The 16,673-nt window shown below is 45.0% G+C and overlaps 1 protein-coding gene across 2 annotated transcripts in view; it reads left to right on the plus strand.

The window, feature by feature from the left end:
* Positions 1–16,673, plus strand: part of LOC136399195 (sialic acid-binding Ig-like lectin 5) — an 85,307-nt gene that overhangs the window by 34,895 nt on the left and 33,739 nt on the right. Inside the window, exons 1-9 of one of the 2 annotated variants that reach the window (XM_066374155.1) lie at positions 3,248–3,355; positions 3,433–3,807; positions 4,025–4,303; positions 4,617–4,664; positions 5,408–5,665; positions 5,750–6,034; positions 6,251–6,350; positions 9,484–9,565; positions 10,105–10,833. In XM_066374155.1, coding sequence (XP_066230252.1) covers positions 3,319–3,355; positions 3,433–3,807; positions 4,025–4,303; positions 4,617–4,664; positions 5,408–5,665; positions 5,750–6,034; positions 6,251–6,350; positions 9,484–9,565; positions 10,105–10,287 — 1,647 coding nt within the window. In that variant the 5' untranslated portion in view covers positions 3,248–3,318 and the 3' untranslated portion in view covers positions 10,288–10,833. Of the gene's footprint in view, positions 1–3,247; positions 3,356–3,432; positions 3,808–4,024; positions 4,304–4,616; positions 4,665–5,407; positions 5,666–5,749; positions 6,035–6,250; positions 6,351–9,483; positions 9,566–10,104; positions 10,834–16,673 lie in introns of those variants that run through there. The other variant, XM_066374149.1, reaches the window with a different exon arrangement.

Raw genomic sequence — 16,673 nt, forward strand, 5'->3', positions numbered from 1 at the left:
CAAGACATGGAAACAACCAAAAAGCCCTTCAATAGATGACTGGATAAAGAAGAAGTGGTACATATATACTATGGAATACTACTCAGCCATAAGAAATGATGACATCGGATCATTTACAACAACATGGATGGACCTTGATAACATTAAATTGAGTGAAATAAGTAAATAAAGAAAAACAAAGAACTAAATGATTCCATACATAGGTGGGACATAAAAATGAGCCTCAGGGACATGGACAAGAGTGTGGTGGTTACCGGGGCTGGGGGGGGGGAAGAAAGGAGATGGGGGGAGAAGAGGGGCACAAAGAAAACCAGATAGAAGGTGACAGAAGACTATATGACTTTGGGTGATGGGTATGCAACATAATCAAATATCAAAATAACCTGGAAATGTTTTCTCTGAACATATGTACTCTGATTGATTAATGTCACCCCATTAAAATTAATTAAAAAAAAGAAATGATGACATAGTGATATTTATGACAACATGGATGGACCTTGAGAACATTAAATTGAGTGAAATAAGTAAATCAGAGAAAGCTAAGAACTTTGTGATTTCACACATAGGTGGGATATTAAACTGAGACTCAGAGAAAAAAGTGAAGTGGTTATCAAGGGGGAGTGGATGTGGAGACATGGGGGGTGGGGAGAAGGGTGTAAAGAGGGACAAATATAAGGTGACAGAAAATAATTTGACTTCAGGTGATGGGTATACAACATAATCAATTGTTCAAATGCTATAGAAATGTTTACCTGAAACCTATGTACTCTTATGGATCAATGTCACCCTGTTAAATTTAATTTTCTACATAAAATCTAAAAACAGATATATTCTAGCTATACCATTATTTTTTATGTTATTGTCAATGGCATTTTTATAACATCTTATTCTTGTTTATTACTGTCATGTAGGGATGCATTTAATATTTGGGATTTAATTTTATGTCTAACATCCTTGCTAACTCTCTTATTAAGTCCCAAATGTATCTGTATATACTTGTGGGATATTTTTCTTTATGCAGTTATTTAAGAAGAAAGAGATCTTTGTTTTCTTTTCAATTTTTATAGCTTTTACTCAATTTTATTGCCTTCCTAGACTAGGACCTAATGCCACTGCATTAGGTATGATGTTTGCTGAAGACACATTCTATCTTTTTAGAGAATTCTCCTGTATTCCTAGTTGGGTGTGAGTTTCATCATGAAGGCATTTGAAATCACCCAGTGCTCACTGTTTTATTTTTTGAAATGTAATCAGTCAAGGGCCAATCTGAACACAGAAGCCCAGCCGTGTATTTTGGCAGCGAGGATTTAATGTAGGAAACTTGCTATGCTGATGTTGGAACAGAAATGGATCAGAGAGAGAACTCTGCCTGGAGCTTCGATCACTCTGGTCTAATCCAAGTCCCCAGCCTGAGTTTTTGTGTATATGTGTATTATTGACATGTACTTGACATTTAACATTATGCTAGTTTCAAGTGCCCAGTTTAATCATTTCGTATATGTATATATTTTGAAGTGCTCATCACAATATGTCTTGATAACATCCATCTCCACATAGAGTTACACACTTATTTTGAGATGATGTCTTTTAACAACATACACTCTAACAATGATCAAATATACAACACAGTATTACTAATTATATTATTCTACTTAATAATATTACTATACACTATTATTAACTGTTGTTACCATGCTGTGCATGACATCCACATGATTTAATTATTTTATTTTATTTTTACTGCTTTGGAACTGGCAGTTTGTACTTTGGACCAGCCTCATGCATTCTGCCCATCCCCCACCCACTGCCTCTGGCAACAATCTGTTCTCTCTCCTACGAATTTGATTTTTTTTTTACGTGTCCACATATAAGTGAGGTCACACTGTATTTGTCTTCCCCTGTCTGATTTATTTCACATAACACGATGCCCTTATGGTCCGTCCATGTTGCCCCAAATAGCAGTATTGTCTTTCTAACGGCAGAATCGTATTTCATTGTAGAGATACCAGATTTTCTTCATCCGTTCATTTATTGATAGACACTTAGGCAGCTGCACATCTTGGCAATTGTAAATAACACTGCATTAAACATGGGGTTCATATATCTTTTCAGGTTAGTGTTGTCATTTCCTTTAAGTAAATCCCCAGGATTGGAATCCTGGACCATAAGGCACCTCTAGTTTTACTTTTTGAGAAACTGCCCTACTGATTTACATAGTGGTGCCCCAGCTTACATTCCTTGCAACAGTGCAAGACACTTCCTTTTTCTTAACATTCTGGCCAGCACTTACTATTTCTTGTCTTTTTTTTTTTTTTTTATAATCCTGTCCTGAGATCTGCCCGACAGCCCAGTGATGTGCACTGGGGGCACAGCAATGGACATCCTGCTGTCTTTAGTCCTTGGCTGCACAAAACAGTCTTGCTTACAATACAGGAGGAGTCCGGGGAGCGGGGTAGAGCTGGGTACCTGCTCCTCATGTCAGGGGCAGACCAGGTTTTCAGGAGCCTGATGTTTACACAAAGGTTGAGATCACTGTTTCATATTTTTTCTGAAATGAAGAAACGTATCATATCAAGTCATAAAGGCTACAATGCTGAAAACCAAACTACAAGGCAATTCAGAAAAATTACCAACTCTCTTTGTTAACAGTATAGCACACCTTTCTGGCCCAACTGCGTAACACCTGAGGCGAGATCTCTACTATACCTTCAGTTTCGAAGGAGCTTGTGTGCGCCTTCACTGTCCGACAGACCAACAGACCCTAGAAGACCAACCCTGGTGTATCCCCTGTCCGCACACACTCCTCAGAGCAACGGACCCTGATGTTCCACATTGCCCCTGGGTTCCACCCTTCCCAGATGTTGGGTCTACATTTCTTTCTCTCCTGCCAGCACTTGAGTGGTTTAAAGAAAATGTTCAATTACTCTTTTCTGGAACATGCAGTGATTTCAGCAAGACAAAGGTCCCTGTGAGTCACCAGGACCATATCTAACTGCCATGGACCCCTGGGTGACCTTCCTCTCTACATAACAATCATCTGTAAGTTGATCATTCTCAGATTCACATCTGGACAAGAATCTCCGCCTCTGGGGATCTCGGTATATCCACTGCAGAGTGAGGTGTAGGGAGACTAGACTATATATGCTTTCTCAGTCCTCAATGAACCACCACAGCCTGTGGGCCGCAACTTCCCCTTCTGGGTCTGGTCACAGCTCTCTCAGAGGCTTCCTGTCGGGGTGTCCTCAGCCCCACCTCACAGTTGGACAATATTCTCTCAGACACAGAGACTGGACCCGCTCTGTCCTGTCAGATGCAGACATGGTGCCCCTGCTGCTGCTGCCCCTGCTGTGGGGGGGTGAGTGGGCCCAGGGAGGGGGGACAGCTAGGATGGGGAGGGGCTGGGGCTGTAGCTCAGTCTCTGTGTCCCCCCAGGGTCCCTGCAGCAGCAGCCAGGCTATGAGCTCCGAGTGCAACGATCTGTGATGGTGCAGGAGGGTCTGTGCGTCCACGTGCCCTGCTCTTTCTCCTACCCATGGAGTCCGTGGTTATCCTACAGCACACTCTACACCTACTGGTACCATCGTGTGGACAGCGAGTACCATCTTGTGGTCAGAAACAACGCAGATGAGCCAGTGAAGACAGACAGCAGGAGCCGATTCCTCCTCGCGGACCCCAGGAACAACGACTGTTCCCTGAGCATCAGAGACGCCAGGACCAGTGACTCAGGAACCTACCAGTTCCGAGTAGAGAGAGGAAATGATGTGAAATATACTTACAATAAAAAGATGCTGAATTTGCAGGTGACAGGTACGAGAGGGGCCCAAGTCGGACCTAGGTAAGTGGGACGCTATCTTACGACAGGAACAGGACCCTGTGACAACCCTTGTCCTGGCCTTGTGCCCAGGGTGGTCGGAAGAGACACATGATCTGGGGTGAGCTTGAGACTTGAGGCACGACACTCTCAGGGTCACACTCTGGGTCTCCCCCGACGCAAAGCCCAGGTCCTTGCCTTTCTGTTCCTCAGCTTTGATGGAAAAACCCATCATCCATATTCCGGAGCCTCTGGAGGCCGGCCGCCCCACACAGCTGACCTGCAGCCTTCCAGGGGCCTGCGAAGGGGGAAGCCCTCTCACCTTCTCCTGGGTGGGAGCCGCTGTTGACTCGCTGAACCCTCAGACCCTCCACTCCTCGGTGCTCACCTTCACCCCAAAGGCTCAGGACCATGGCACCAGCCTCACCTGTCAGGTGACACGTCAGGGGTCTTCAGTCACTACAGAGAGAACCATCTGGCTCAATGTCTCCTGTGAGTGTTGGAGGGATGATTTGGTCCCAGTGAAAAGTAGACCGGGGTGCATGCATGTGAGTGCCTGTGTGTGTGTGTGTGTGTGTGTGTGTGTGTGTGTGTGTGTGTGCATGCACACATGTGTGTGTCTGTAGGTAGAAGAGGAAGAGAGGGAGGCTGAGCTTGAAACACTGGTGCATGGATCTGAGTGCAGGTGGGGGTTGGGCCAGAGGACAGCAACCCCATCTTTCTGGTACCCACTGCCCTCCTTGGGTTCAGGGTGACTTCCACACACCCCACCCCTCTGAAGCGGGACCATGTCTTTCTGTCCCAGATGCCCCCCGGAACCTCACCATAGGCGTCTCCTTCAGAAATGTCACAGGTAGGAAAGAACTTTGCCTCTTTGTGGCTGGGAATTGCCCTGTGGTTGGTGTGGAGCAGAGGGGGAAACTGGTTCTGAATGGGATTAGATTGAAAAGGATCAGCCCTGGCCAGTTTGTTCAGTGGATAAAGCATTGGCCTGGCATGTTGACATCCCGGGTTAAATTCTCAGTCGGGGCACACAGGAGAAGTGACTATCTGCTTCTCTCCTCTTACCTCTCCCCCTTCTCTTCCTCTTCTCCTGGCGCAGCCAATGGCTCGATTGGTTCGAATGCCAACATCAGCCCTATCTTGGGGTAGCAGGGTAGACCCTGGTCCGGGCACATGAGGGAGTCAGTCTCACTATCTCCCTTTTTCTCACTTGAAAGGAAGGAAGAAAGGAAGGAAAGAAGGAAGGAAGGAAGGAAGAAAGGAAGGAAAGAAGGAAGGAAGGAAGGAAGGAAGGAAGGAAGGAAGGAAGGAAGGAAGGAAGGAAGGAAGGAAGGAAGGAAGGGAGGGAGGGAGGGAGGGAGGGAGGGAGGGAGGGAGGGAGGGAGGGAGGAAGGAAGGAAGGAAAGAAGGAAGGGGAGAGAGAAAAAGAAAGAAGAAAGAAAGAGAGAGAAAGAGAGAGAGAGAGAGAGAGAAATAAAAGAGCAATGGTGAAAACAGCCACCTCCTTCCTCACATCTTTAGGGTGGATATCTGAACCTGTGTTCCACACCTGTCCATGCCTTTCTCTCTTTTTCTGCACTTCTCTCCCCAAAGCCCTCAAGATTCTGCAGAACACCTCCTCCCTGCCCATCCTGGAGGGCGAGGCTGTGCGGCTGCTCTGTGAGGCTGACAGCAACCCCCCTGCAGAGCTGAGCTGGTTCCGGGGGTCCCCAGCCCTGAATGCCACCCCCATCTCCAGCAGCGCGACCCTGGATCTGCTCCGCGTGGGGACTGCGGAAGAAGGGGAGTTCTTCTGCCGGGCTCGGCACCTGCTGGGCTCCCAGACTCTCTCTCTCAACCTCTCCGTGCTCTGTGAGTGTGGGGACACCTGGGGGCAGGTCACCTGGGTCCTGGGAGGGTAGAGGCACCGCTGACCCTGCTCCTTCTTCCCCACAGATCCCCCGCAGCTGCTGGGCCCCTCCTGCTCCTGGGAGGACCCGGGTCTGCACTGCAGCTGCTCCTCCCGAGCCCAGCCGGCCCCCTCCCTGCGCTGGCGGCTGGGGGCGGGGCTGCTGGAGGGGAACCACAGCAATGCCTCCTGCACGGTCACCTCCCGCTCAGCGGGGCCCTGGGCCAACAGCTCCCTGAGCCTCAGCCAGGAGCTCAGCGCCGGCCTCAGACTCAGCTGTGAGGCCAGCAATGTCTATGGCACCCAGAGCGTCACTGTCCTGTTACTGCAAGGTCAGGGGGTCTAATGGGGAAGAGGCTTAGAGAGAAAGGAGTGGGTCACAGAGAAGTTGGAGCTGGGGGAGGGGCAAGTCCTGGACGGGGTGATTGCTAGGACAGGGCCCTCCATCTCCTGCAGAACAGAACGTACTGCCGGTTCTGCAAGGAGGTGGGGAGACAAGAGACAGAGTCATGTGGTGGGTGGGTTCACCTCTCCCCACTTTTCTGCAGGGAAATCCATGTATCTGGTAGGAGTGGTTCCTGCGGCTTTTGGAGGTGCTGGTGTCATGGCCCTGCTGTCCCTGTGTTTGTGTCTCCTCTTCTTTTACATGTAAGCCTGGGTCACAGGGATACAGGGAGCTGTATTATAGGGAGTATGGAGAGACATCATTGAATCCCACAAAAACAGAGCTGAATACATCTATAGGGAACATTTTTGGGTAGTGGGACGGTGGTTACAGCTTTACTGAGATAAAATTCCCATACACTTAAAGTGTACAATTCAATGGCTTTAAATTTATTCATAGAGTTGGTGACTCAGAGATGTTGATGCACTTATCACCACAATCAATTTTAAAATTTTGCATTTGCTAGAAATGAAAAAAAAAGAAAGAAAAGAAAAGAAAACAACCCTACATGCATTACACTAGGGAACAAAATTTTTGTTGCATCCACAAAAACACTTGTTCTCACCTAATTCTAGTGTGCTGATCTCAAATCTGACATTAGTTTTTCTCTGTAAGCTACAGTATTTTTGTAATTCAAGATTTTAGGTTTTCATCTTATTGTAAAATTTTCAACATTTAGTTTAACATAATGAAGTAGAATGTCTTCTTGGGCATCATCTTTGTAAAAATATAATAAGTTATATAATGCAGTAAATATACTGATATAGTAAAAGATATGATTGCATCAGAATTTGTCTATAATTTTGAAATAGAACATTTAAAACACTTATTTTAATCATAAAATCTGCACAAAACTTATTTAAATTCTATTCAGGCAAAAATTTGCATTTGTAGCTCTTGCGTTTGTGTACTTGTTGAGGACAATCTCGTTTGATGCTCCAGCATTAGTCTGCCATCACTAACAGCTCCAAGATTTTCAGGAAACTTATCAAGGTGACTATTCAGGAAGTGAATCTTAACACTCATGTTACATCCAATGTCGCAGAAAGCCAACAGCATGCTTTGAACCAGAAGTTCATAGTTTTCTGCTTTTTTGTTGCCAAGGAAGTTCTTTGTAACTGCAACAAAAGACTGCCATGCTGCTTTCTCCTCCTTATTCATCTTCCTGGCAAATTCTTCATCACGTATGAGGGTTCGAATTTGAGGTTCATTGAATACACCTGCTTTTATCTTCTCGAAAGATAAGGCAGGAAAAGCAGAAATAATATGTTGAAAGTATTCACCTTTTCTATTCAAAACCTGAACAAACTGCTTTATTAAGCCAAGTTTGATGTGAAGTGGGGGAAAAATGATCCTGTCTCGATTAACTACAGGTTGATTCACAATATTTTGCATCCCTACTTCCAGAGTTTCACGTTTCGGCCACTCCTTCTGTGTCCAGTGTTTCTCCCGAGCTTGGCTGTCCCATAAACACAGAAAGTAAGGATACTTCGTGAAACCTCTCTGTTGTCCTAGCAGGAAATTTACCATTTTAAGATCCACACAAATGATCTAGTTATACTCCTCATACTTCAGAAAGTCGAGGACAATTTTTATGTCATTATAATCTTCTCACAATGAGTTGAATAACCAATTGGAACCGCTGCATAAACATTACCATTGTGTAGGAGAACACATTTCAGACTCCATTTAGAGGTGTCAAGAAATAGCCACCATTCTGTTGGACTGTAAGTGGTAACACCTAGCTGGCTGAGAATACTACTGATATCATGACAGTAAACAAAGTGTTTGTCTTCGGAAAAAAAGTCCACAAAAATTTGTTCAGGCTTCCTGAAATGGGATACTTTAGCTGACCGGTGAAATACATTCTTTTCTTGAAGCTTGGAGGCTAACAATTCAGCTGCTTTCTTTGATAGGCCCAAATCTCTTACTAAGTCATTCAATTCAGGTTGGCTAAACTGCTGAGGGGTTAATAACTGCTTGGCATCAGAAGAAGACCCTTCAGATTCTACAATCATTTCCTCATACATCTTATCAAAATACACTTGATCACCATGTTCACTTTCTTCGTCCTTAGAAGAAATAAAACCATTGAAAACTGGAACCAGAAGTATCTCAGAGTGTGGAATAGGTCGTATTGCTGAAGAAATATTAGGATATGCGATCATATGCCATTTTTTCCTTGCCAATGCCCTTTGTATGGATTAGACAGAAATAACAGTCACTGCTGTGGTCCTTAGGTTCACGCCAAACTATGGAAATACCAAAAGGCATTCCTTTGTGTTTTCCTTTTGTCCAGTCACGAAGCATTTCCTCACAATTATGACACACAATATGAAGAGCCCAATTCTTGTCTTGATCACCAAGGAGAACTTGAAAATAGGCAATATATGCATGTGTCACAAATGATGAAATATTGCACCTTTGATGTTGAAGTGTGTAACAGCCACATAGTTAAAAAAAAGGTGTCAGGACTATTCTTACATTTACACCTACTCGAAGAAGCCATGATTCAATCTTAAAACAAAATAAGAGGGTGTTTTTATCAGATAATAATTTTTTACATTTAAAAACAACAATTATGTAAAAGTGATGTTTGTAAAACATTAATTGCCTTGTGATTATGTTCAATCCAAGAGTCGTTGTCCTTTAACTCCAATTTAAAAACCAATGCATGCCATTAACTGTAACAAAAAGAAATTAAAATTGCATAAAAACTAGAGCATGCACTGAAAAACAGATTTCAGATTTGGAATCAGTGATGCAGAAATATATAGAAAAAGTTCTAAAACTTCATGCAACAGAAAATGAAAAAAAAATTGTTCCCCAGTGTTATTGTCACCCTGCCTCCGACCATCCCCAAACCACTGACCTATTATTTCCTGTCTCAGGACCTGCCCATTCTGCCCAGTTCATGTGAATGGACTCATACAGTACATGGTCCTTTGTGACTGACTTTTTTCACAGAGCATGGTATTGTCAAGGGTCCTGTGTCAGTACTTTATTCCTTTTTATTTATAAATAATATTCTATGGTATGGATGGGGCACATTTTATTTGTCTGTTCACTCATTGATGAGCATTTGGAGTGTTTATACTTTTTAGTATAACAAATAACACTCTTCTGCAAGCTTCTATGTGTAAGGTGGCCCTTTAGTGATGAAAATTCAGTCTTGACCAGGCACCAGGTCACCCAGGGGGACAGAATACTCACTTGCATGTCAGGAGGGTCTCCGAGTCTGGTCCCAGGTCTGGGTGCCTCAGTCATCCTGTCAGGGAGTGGGGGCCGCTGCCCACCTGTGCCTGAGCCACTCTGGCTGCTGACTTCTTCCCTTAGAGTGAGAGCCCGCAGGAAGCCAGCGGCCGGGAGACCCCAGGTCAGGGATGGTGAGGACCCTGTCGTGGGCACAGCCACCTGGGTGAGTGGTGGGGGTGTCTTCTCATGCAGTGTGGGGGGCGGGGCATGTCCGCTTAATGAGTCCAGACTGAGCTCCTCAGCATCTCCCCAAACCCGCCCCTCTGTGGTCAGCCAGACAGACAGCTGGGAGCTGACTTCCTCTCCATCTCCTGGAGCCATGGTAAGCTTTCTGCCCACCCTGCTGACCACTGAGCCCACCTCCCTCTGCTGAGTACAGGCTGCCAGAACCATCTCCCCAAAACTGTTACATTGTCCCCGTTCTGGACTTGTTTCTTCACCTCTCCTCACCTCAGTTTTCTTTTCTGTAAGTGGAGATAACTATTATATCATTCATACTGGGTTTTTGTGGGGATAAATGTGATTATTAAGCACTTGATACAGTATAACAGTTGCAGTATTACTATGACCGAATAATTGAGTTAATAAGAAATGTGTGTGGAATAAGGGGATGAATGAAAACCAGCCCAACTTCCCCTCGGGAACAAGTCTTCCTTATTCTTCTCTGACTCCCTTCCCTTCCCTTTCCTTCCCTTCACTCAGGGTTCTAAGCAAAAGCTGGGGGCAGACCAAGCATCACCCTCTGGGGCTGCCCCTCCATCAGGGCAACAGCAGGAGCTACACTACGCGAACCTCAACTTTAATGAGATGAGGCCGCGGGAGCCTCAGGACCAGGAGGCCACCAGCTCCCCTGTGTACTCAGAGATCAAGAAGACAAGCAAGTGAGGACTCGCTTAGAGCTCGGTCCTGGCCACAGGCATCACGGCCTCTCGGGGGAAGAAGTTAGGAGTAACTGATGCAGCAGGAGGAGACCTTGTGACAATATCAACATTAACTCCTGTGTGAGCGTCCCCAGGCAGGGCACAGAAGACAGGTGACTGGAAGACAGGGGCATTGGCTAAAATGCAGGCTTCAGTGCTTCCTAAGGCATTGTCATCAAATGATTCACTTCACTTCTCTGTCCCCCAGTTTCCCATTCTGTACACCAGAGATCTTGCGTGCTACTCAACTATTTTCAGAAGGGGAAGATGAATGATTTTCAACATTTGCTCTAGTTATTATTCCTAAAAGTTCTTTCTAGAAAGCATGTCTTAAAAAATTGTTCTAGATGATATTAAGCTGTGCATAGAATTATTGTATATGCTACTTCTGTTCTTATATACAAAACAGTTGGATATGAAGGAACAATCAGGTGTCTTTTTATCTGATTGGTCAGGAATTTATCTGTATTTTTACTTGCTTGCTCAAACATGGCTGGGTCTTACACATCGTTAACAACATAGTGACTACAACTTATGAAGCATATGTAGAATGGAGAATCAGTAGCTGTCATTCATAATGGGACAGAAATGGCCAGGATTGTGCCTGTATTAAAAATTACAGGCATATTGTGATTTATTCACACTTTTCAGTTGGATGTCCAAAAATAATTAGATCTCAGTATCAGGGAAAAGCCATAAGCAGAAAGATGGTGTGCTACACTTGATCATTCTTCTTCAGCCAACATCAAACCTGTGACATTACAAGAGATTTTGGAACTGTATTCATAGGTATTTAAACAAAATGGCAGGGAAGCATTTCCAAATTTAAAGCACTACTTGGAGAACAACAACAACAAGAAAAAAGGGATTTTACAGTGTCCTCTGCGGATGACAATACTAGTCAAACCAATCTCTTGGGGGGTTGTCAGAGAGGAGGTATATTGTGCATGATAGATGCTATAACAATGTTGCTATCACTCTGCTCCTGCTACATGCTGGAACTGGTGTGTAGCTCTTGACAGGTGAGGTAGAGATGGGAATCCAGACATCATGTTTGTAGTGTAGGCAGCCTCCCAGGATGGCTGCCAAGGTCCTTCACTTCCTGATATTCATGCCTTTGTATCATCCAACTCCCCTTAAATGTGTGCTGGACCCTGTGACTGCCTTATCATCAATGGCACATGGCAAAAGCGGTGAGATGCCATGTCATGTCCAAGATTAACTACATAGAACCTAGAATCTGTCTTGCCAGCAAACTGTGTTGTCTTCTTGGTTTTCATTATTTAGTGAAGTAAGTGGCCATGTTGTGAGCTGTCATTTAAGACAGTCCCATGTGGCAAGAAACTCAGGGCATCGTCAGCTCAACAGTAGCCAGAAATGGAAGCCCTCATGAGAAATTGAATGTTGGACAAACCATGAATGAGCTCAGATGTAGGTCATCCCCTATTTGGGCTTTCAGATGAGGCTGCAGCCCTTGCCCCAACACCTTGATCACAGCCTGGTGGGAAGTTGTGAGAGAGACCACGATGAGCCCTGCTCGAATTCCTAACCCACAGACACTATGAGATGATGCCAGTCTGGTGTTTCAAGCTGTTTAGTTTGGGGGATAATTTGCTATGTAACAATAGATAATTAATATGATATGGCATCTTGAACGTCAGTGGTCTTGGCCTCTGGCTGGTTGGCTCAGTGGTAGAGCATGGGCCTGGCATGTGGATGTCCCTGATTAGATTCCCGGCCAGGGCACACAGGAGAAGCATTCATCTGCTTCTCCCCCCCTCCCCCCCCTCTTTCCCTCTTGGAGCCATGGCTCAATTGAATCAAGTTGGCCCTGTGTGTTGAGGATGGCTCATGGCCTCTGCCTCAGGTGCTAAAAAAAGCTTTGTTGCTGAGCAATGGAGCAAACCTCAGATGGGCAGAGCATTGCCCCTTAGTGGGTTTACAGGGTGGATCCCGGCCAGGGTGCATGCAGGAGTCTACCTCTCTGCCTTCCCTCCTCTCACTGAATAAAAAAAAAGTCAGTAGCCTTGTTCCATTGTTATACTGTAGTTCTCATTTGAAATTTAAGAACAGATTCTTCCTGAGTGATTATGTAGAACACCAAGTACATGCAAAAATCTGAGAAAAACAAATAAGAGAGAGTACTTTCTTATTTTTCCTTTTATTTATTTATTTTACAATTTTTTTCATTGATTTGAAAGAGAGAAGGGGGAAATGAGAGCAAAACATCAACTCGCTGTTCCACTTACTTGTTCTATTGAGTTGTTCACTCATTGATTGCTTCTTTGCCCCCTGGCGGGGACATGAACTCACAACTTGTGCTCCGGGGCTACACTTTATCCATTGAGCCACCCAGCCAGGGAAGGACTTTATCATTTTTAATTTCTTTTTTAGGTGAAAGGAGGGGAAATAATGAGGCAGACTCCAGCAGGCGCCCCTACAGGGATCCACCCAGCAACCCCATCTGGGGCCGATGGTCAGTCAAATACCAAGCTAATTTTAATGCCTGAGGTTTGATATGCTTTGACCATTTGAGCTATTCTTAGCACCCGGGGCCATGTTTGAGCCAATCAAACCACTGGCTGTGGGAGTGGAAAGGGGACAGGGGGAGGAAGAAGAAGATGGTCACTTTTCCTGTGTGCTCAGACTGAGAATCAAACCAGAATGTCCATACACCCGGCCAATGCTCTATTTATTGAGCTACCTGCCAGGGCCAGGACTTTCTCATTTTTAATAATGGTAGGTTAAGTTAGTTAGATCTACCCTTCTTCTGAAATCAATTGAAAGTGCTGGATAAAATATAAAAATCTGTCTGTACAAAATCATGAAACACATGACAAGCTAGTGCGGAATGTCCTCGCTGACATTTGCTGATGTTTACAACTCAGAGGAATAAGCAGAGACCTTCAAGCTGCTTTTGAACAATGATCATTTGCTTATTCTGGTTACTGAGATGAGCTGCAGTTTTCAATAGGCTCCTGGAATGAGGGAGTGGAAATAAAAGCCATGCCAAACTGGAGCCCTGGAAAATGGCAGAGCAAACTTAGACCCTCCCCAGAGGAGGGCGCTTCAGTGGCAGAAGGCAGATGATCTCAGCTGGAAGGTCTGAGACCCACAGAGCAAGGGGATGGTACATGCACAGGTGTGTCAGCAGGATCTCAGTAGGAGACTGAGGGCACCATCAGGAGACTGATTACATGTGACTAATGAAGGGATGAGTTACAGAGATGCATGACTAAGAGGTCCAGTAAGAGATGGTGAAGGATCCAAGGACAAGGAAGAGTGAGAAGCCATTACCACCCCCAGACCTGATGGGGCAAGGGTCGGGATGGGGCCTGAGTCCAGTGAGAGCTGTACCTTGGAGGACGGTGCCTGGGTCAGGGTTGTCTAGAAAAACAACATCAATAGGCTATGGATCAGGGGTCAGGAACCTATGGCTCACAAGCCAGATGTGGCTCTTTTGATGGCTGTATCTGGCTCACAGACAAATCTTTAATAAAAAAATAATAACATTAAAAATATAAAACAGTCTCATGTATTACAATCCATTCATTTCCTACCACTCATGTTCATGGTTGCGGGTGCCTGAAGCCAATCACAGCTGTCCTCCAAGACAACACCAAATTTTTATTGGATAATGCGTAATGTACACAGGTCGTTGTGAGGTCAGGAAGTAAACTTCCCTCCTTTTAATCAAGTAGTCAGCTAGCTAATTGCAGAAACTCTTTTGATGAAGAAGATGGCTAAAAGAAAAAAAGATGAGGAGTATAGTACTTTTCAGCAGGAATGGACAGAGAAATTCACCTTTGTGGAGAGAACAGGTTCTGCAGTGTGTCTAATATGCAATGATAAAATTGCATCGATGACAAGGTCAAATATAAAGTGGCACTTCGACACACGCCATACTACATTTGCATCGAAATATCCAGCGGGGGACAACAGGAAGAAAGCATGTCAAGAGCTACTGGGCAGAGTGCAAACTAGTCAGCAGCAACTCCATGTTTGGACCCAACAAGGTGACTGGAATTTGGCTAGCTTTGCTGGTGCTTTAGCAATTGTGAGAAACGGAAAGCCATTCACAGATGGGGAGTATGACAAAACATTAATGCTTGATGTCGCCAATGAACTTTTTGACAACTTTTTGGATAAAGACAAGATAATCAAACAAATAAAAGACATGCCTCTGTCGGCAGGAACTGTTCACGATCGTACCATCATGATGGCAAATCAAATTGAGGCAACACAAGAGAAGGACATAAATGCAGCACCATTCTTTTCTCTTGCTTTGGATGAGTCAACAGACGTAAGCCATTTATTCCAGTTCAGCATGATTGCAAGGTATGCTGTCGGTGACACATTATGTGAGGAAAGTCTTGCTGTTTTGCCTATGAAAGAGACAACAAGAGGGGAGGATTTATTCAAGTCCTTCACTGAGTTCACTAAAGAAAAATTCTACTGATGGATAAACTTATTTTGGTGTGTACTGATGGTGCTCCGTGCATGGTGGGGATAAACAGAGGATTTGTAGCGCGTCTTTGTGAACATGAAAAGAGACTCATCCTAAGTTTTCACTGCATCCTACATCAGGAGGCGCTTTGTGCTCAGATGTGAGGTGAGCAGCTTGGTGAGGTGATGTTGCTGGTCATTCGGGTGGTCAACTTTATTGTTGCCTGAGCTTTAAATGATCACCAATTTAAAACACTGCTGGATGAAGTTGGGAATAATTATCCTGGTCTGCTTCTGCACAGCAATGTGCATTGGTTGTCAAGAGGGAAGGTGCTCAGCTGTTTTGCAGCTTGCCTGAGCAAAATTCGGACTTTTCTTAAAATGAAAAACGTTGAGCATCCTGAGTTAGCTAACACTGAGTGGCTCCTGAAGTTCTACTATGTCGTGGACATGACTGAACATCTGAACCAGCTCAATGTGAAAATGCAAGGCATTGGAAATACAGTCTTATCCCTTCAACAAGCAGTGTTTGCATTTGAAAACAAGCTGGAACTCTTCATCACCGACATTGAAACAGGTCGTTTACTACACTTTGAAAAACTGGGAGAGTTTAAAGACGCATGCACAGCAAGTGACCCTGCTCAACATCTTGATCTCCAGCAGCTAGCGGGCTTCACATCTAATCTCCTGCAGTCATTCAAAGAGCACTTTGGGGAATTTCGTGAGCGCACTCATCTTTTTAAGTTCATCACCCATCCACACCATTGTGCAGTGGACAGCGCCGACTTGAGTTACATCCCTGGTGTCTCTGTAAGAGATTTTGAGCTACAGGCTGCTGACCTGAAGGCCTCAGACATGTGGGTGAATAAGTTCAAGTCATTGAATGAAGATTTGGAAAAACTTGCATGACAGCAAGCAGAATTGGCGAGCAAACACAAGTGGGGAGAAATGAAAAAACTTCAACCCACAGACCAGCTGATTGTCAAAACATGAAATGCACTTCCCGTCACATACCACACACTGCAGCATGTGAGTATTGCTGTACTGACAATGTTTGGCTCTACGTATGCATGTGAGCAGTCTTTCTCACATCTAAAGAATGTTAAGACCAACCTACAATCATGTTTAATGGATGGAAGTCTCAACACCTGCATCAACCTCACCACATATCAACCAGACTACAAAGCCATCAGCAAAACCATGCAGCACCAGAAGTCGCATTAATGGTAAGAAGTACTTTATTCATCTTTGGTTAGCAACAGCATAACAACGTTATTAAAAAGAATCAGGCCTTGGCCGGTTGGCTCAGTGGTAGAGCGTCGGCCTGGCATGCAGGAGTCCCGGGTTCAATTCCCAGCCAGGGCACACAGGAGAAGCGCCCATCTGCTTCTCCACCCCTCCCCCTCTCCTTCTCTCTGTCTCTCTCTTCCCCTCCCGCAGCCGAGGCTCCATTGAAGCAAAGTTGGCCTGGGCGCTGAGGATGGCTCCATGGCCTCTGCCTCAGGCGCTAGAATGGCTCTGGTCACAACAGAACGACGCCCCAGATGGGCAGAGCATCGCCCCCTGGTGGGCATTCCAGGTGGATCCCGGTCGGGCGCATGTGGGAGTCTGTCTGAGTGCCTCCCGTTTCCAACTTCAGAAAAATACAAAAAAAAAAAAAAAGAAGGAATTCAGAGACTTATTGTACTTTTAAAGTACTGGTCTTACATAAAATGCACACATTTACTTGTATTTAGTGTTAAACATATTGTATGGCTGTCATGGAATTACATTTTAAAATATGTGGCATTCATGGCTCTCTCATCCAAAGAGGTTCCCGACCCCTGGCGTAGAGTGTGCTGGAAGGAAACCATGGACTCCACGGCTAGGAGAAGGAGCAGGGCATGTAGACGCACAGACCCTCCT

Source organism: Saccopteryx leptura, chromosome 3 (assembly GCF_036850995.1).
Source record: "Saccopteryx leptura isolate mSacLep1 chromosome 3, mSacLep1_pri_phased_curated, whole genome shotgun sequence".
NCBI lineage: Eukaryota > Metazoa > Chordata > Mammalia > Chiroptera > Emballonuridae > Saccopteryx > Saccopteryx leptura.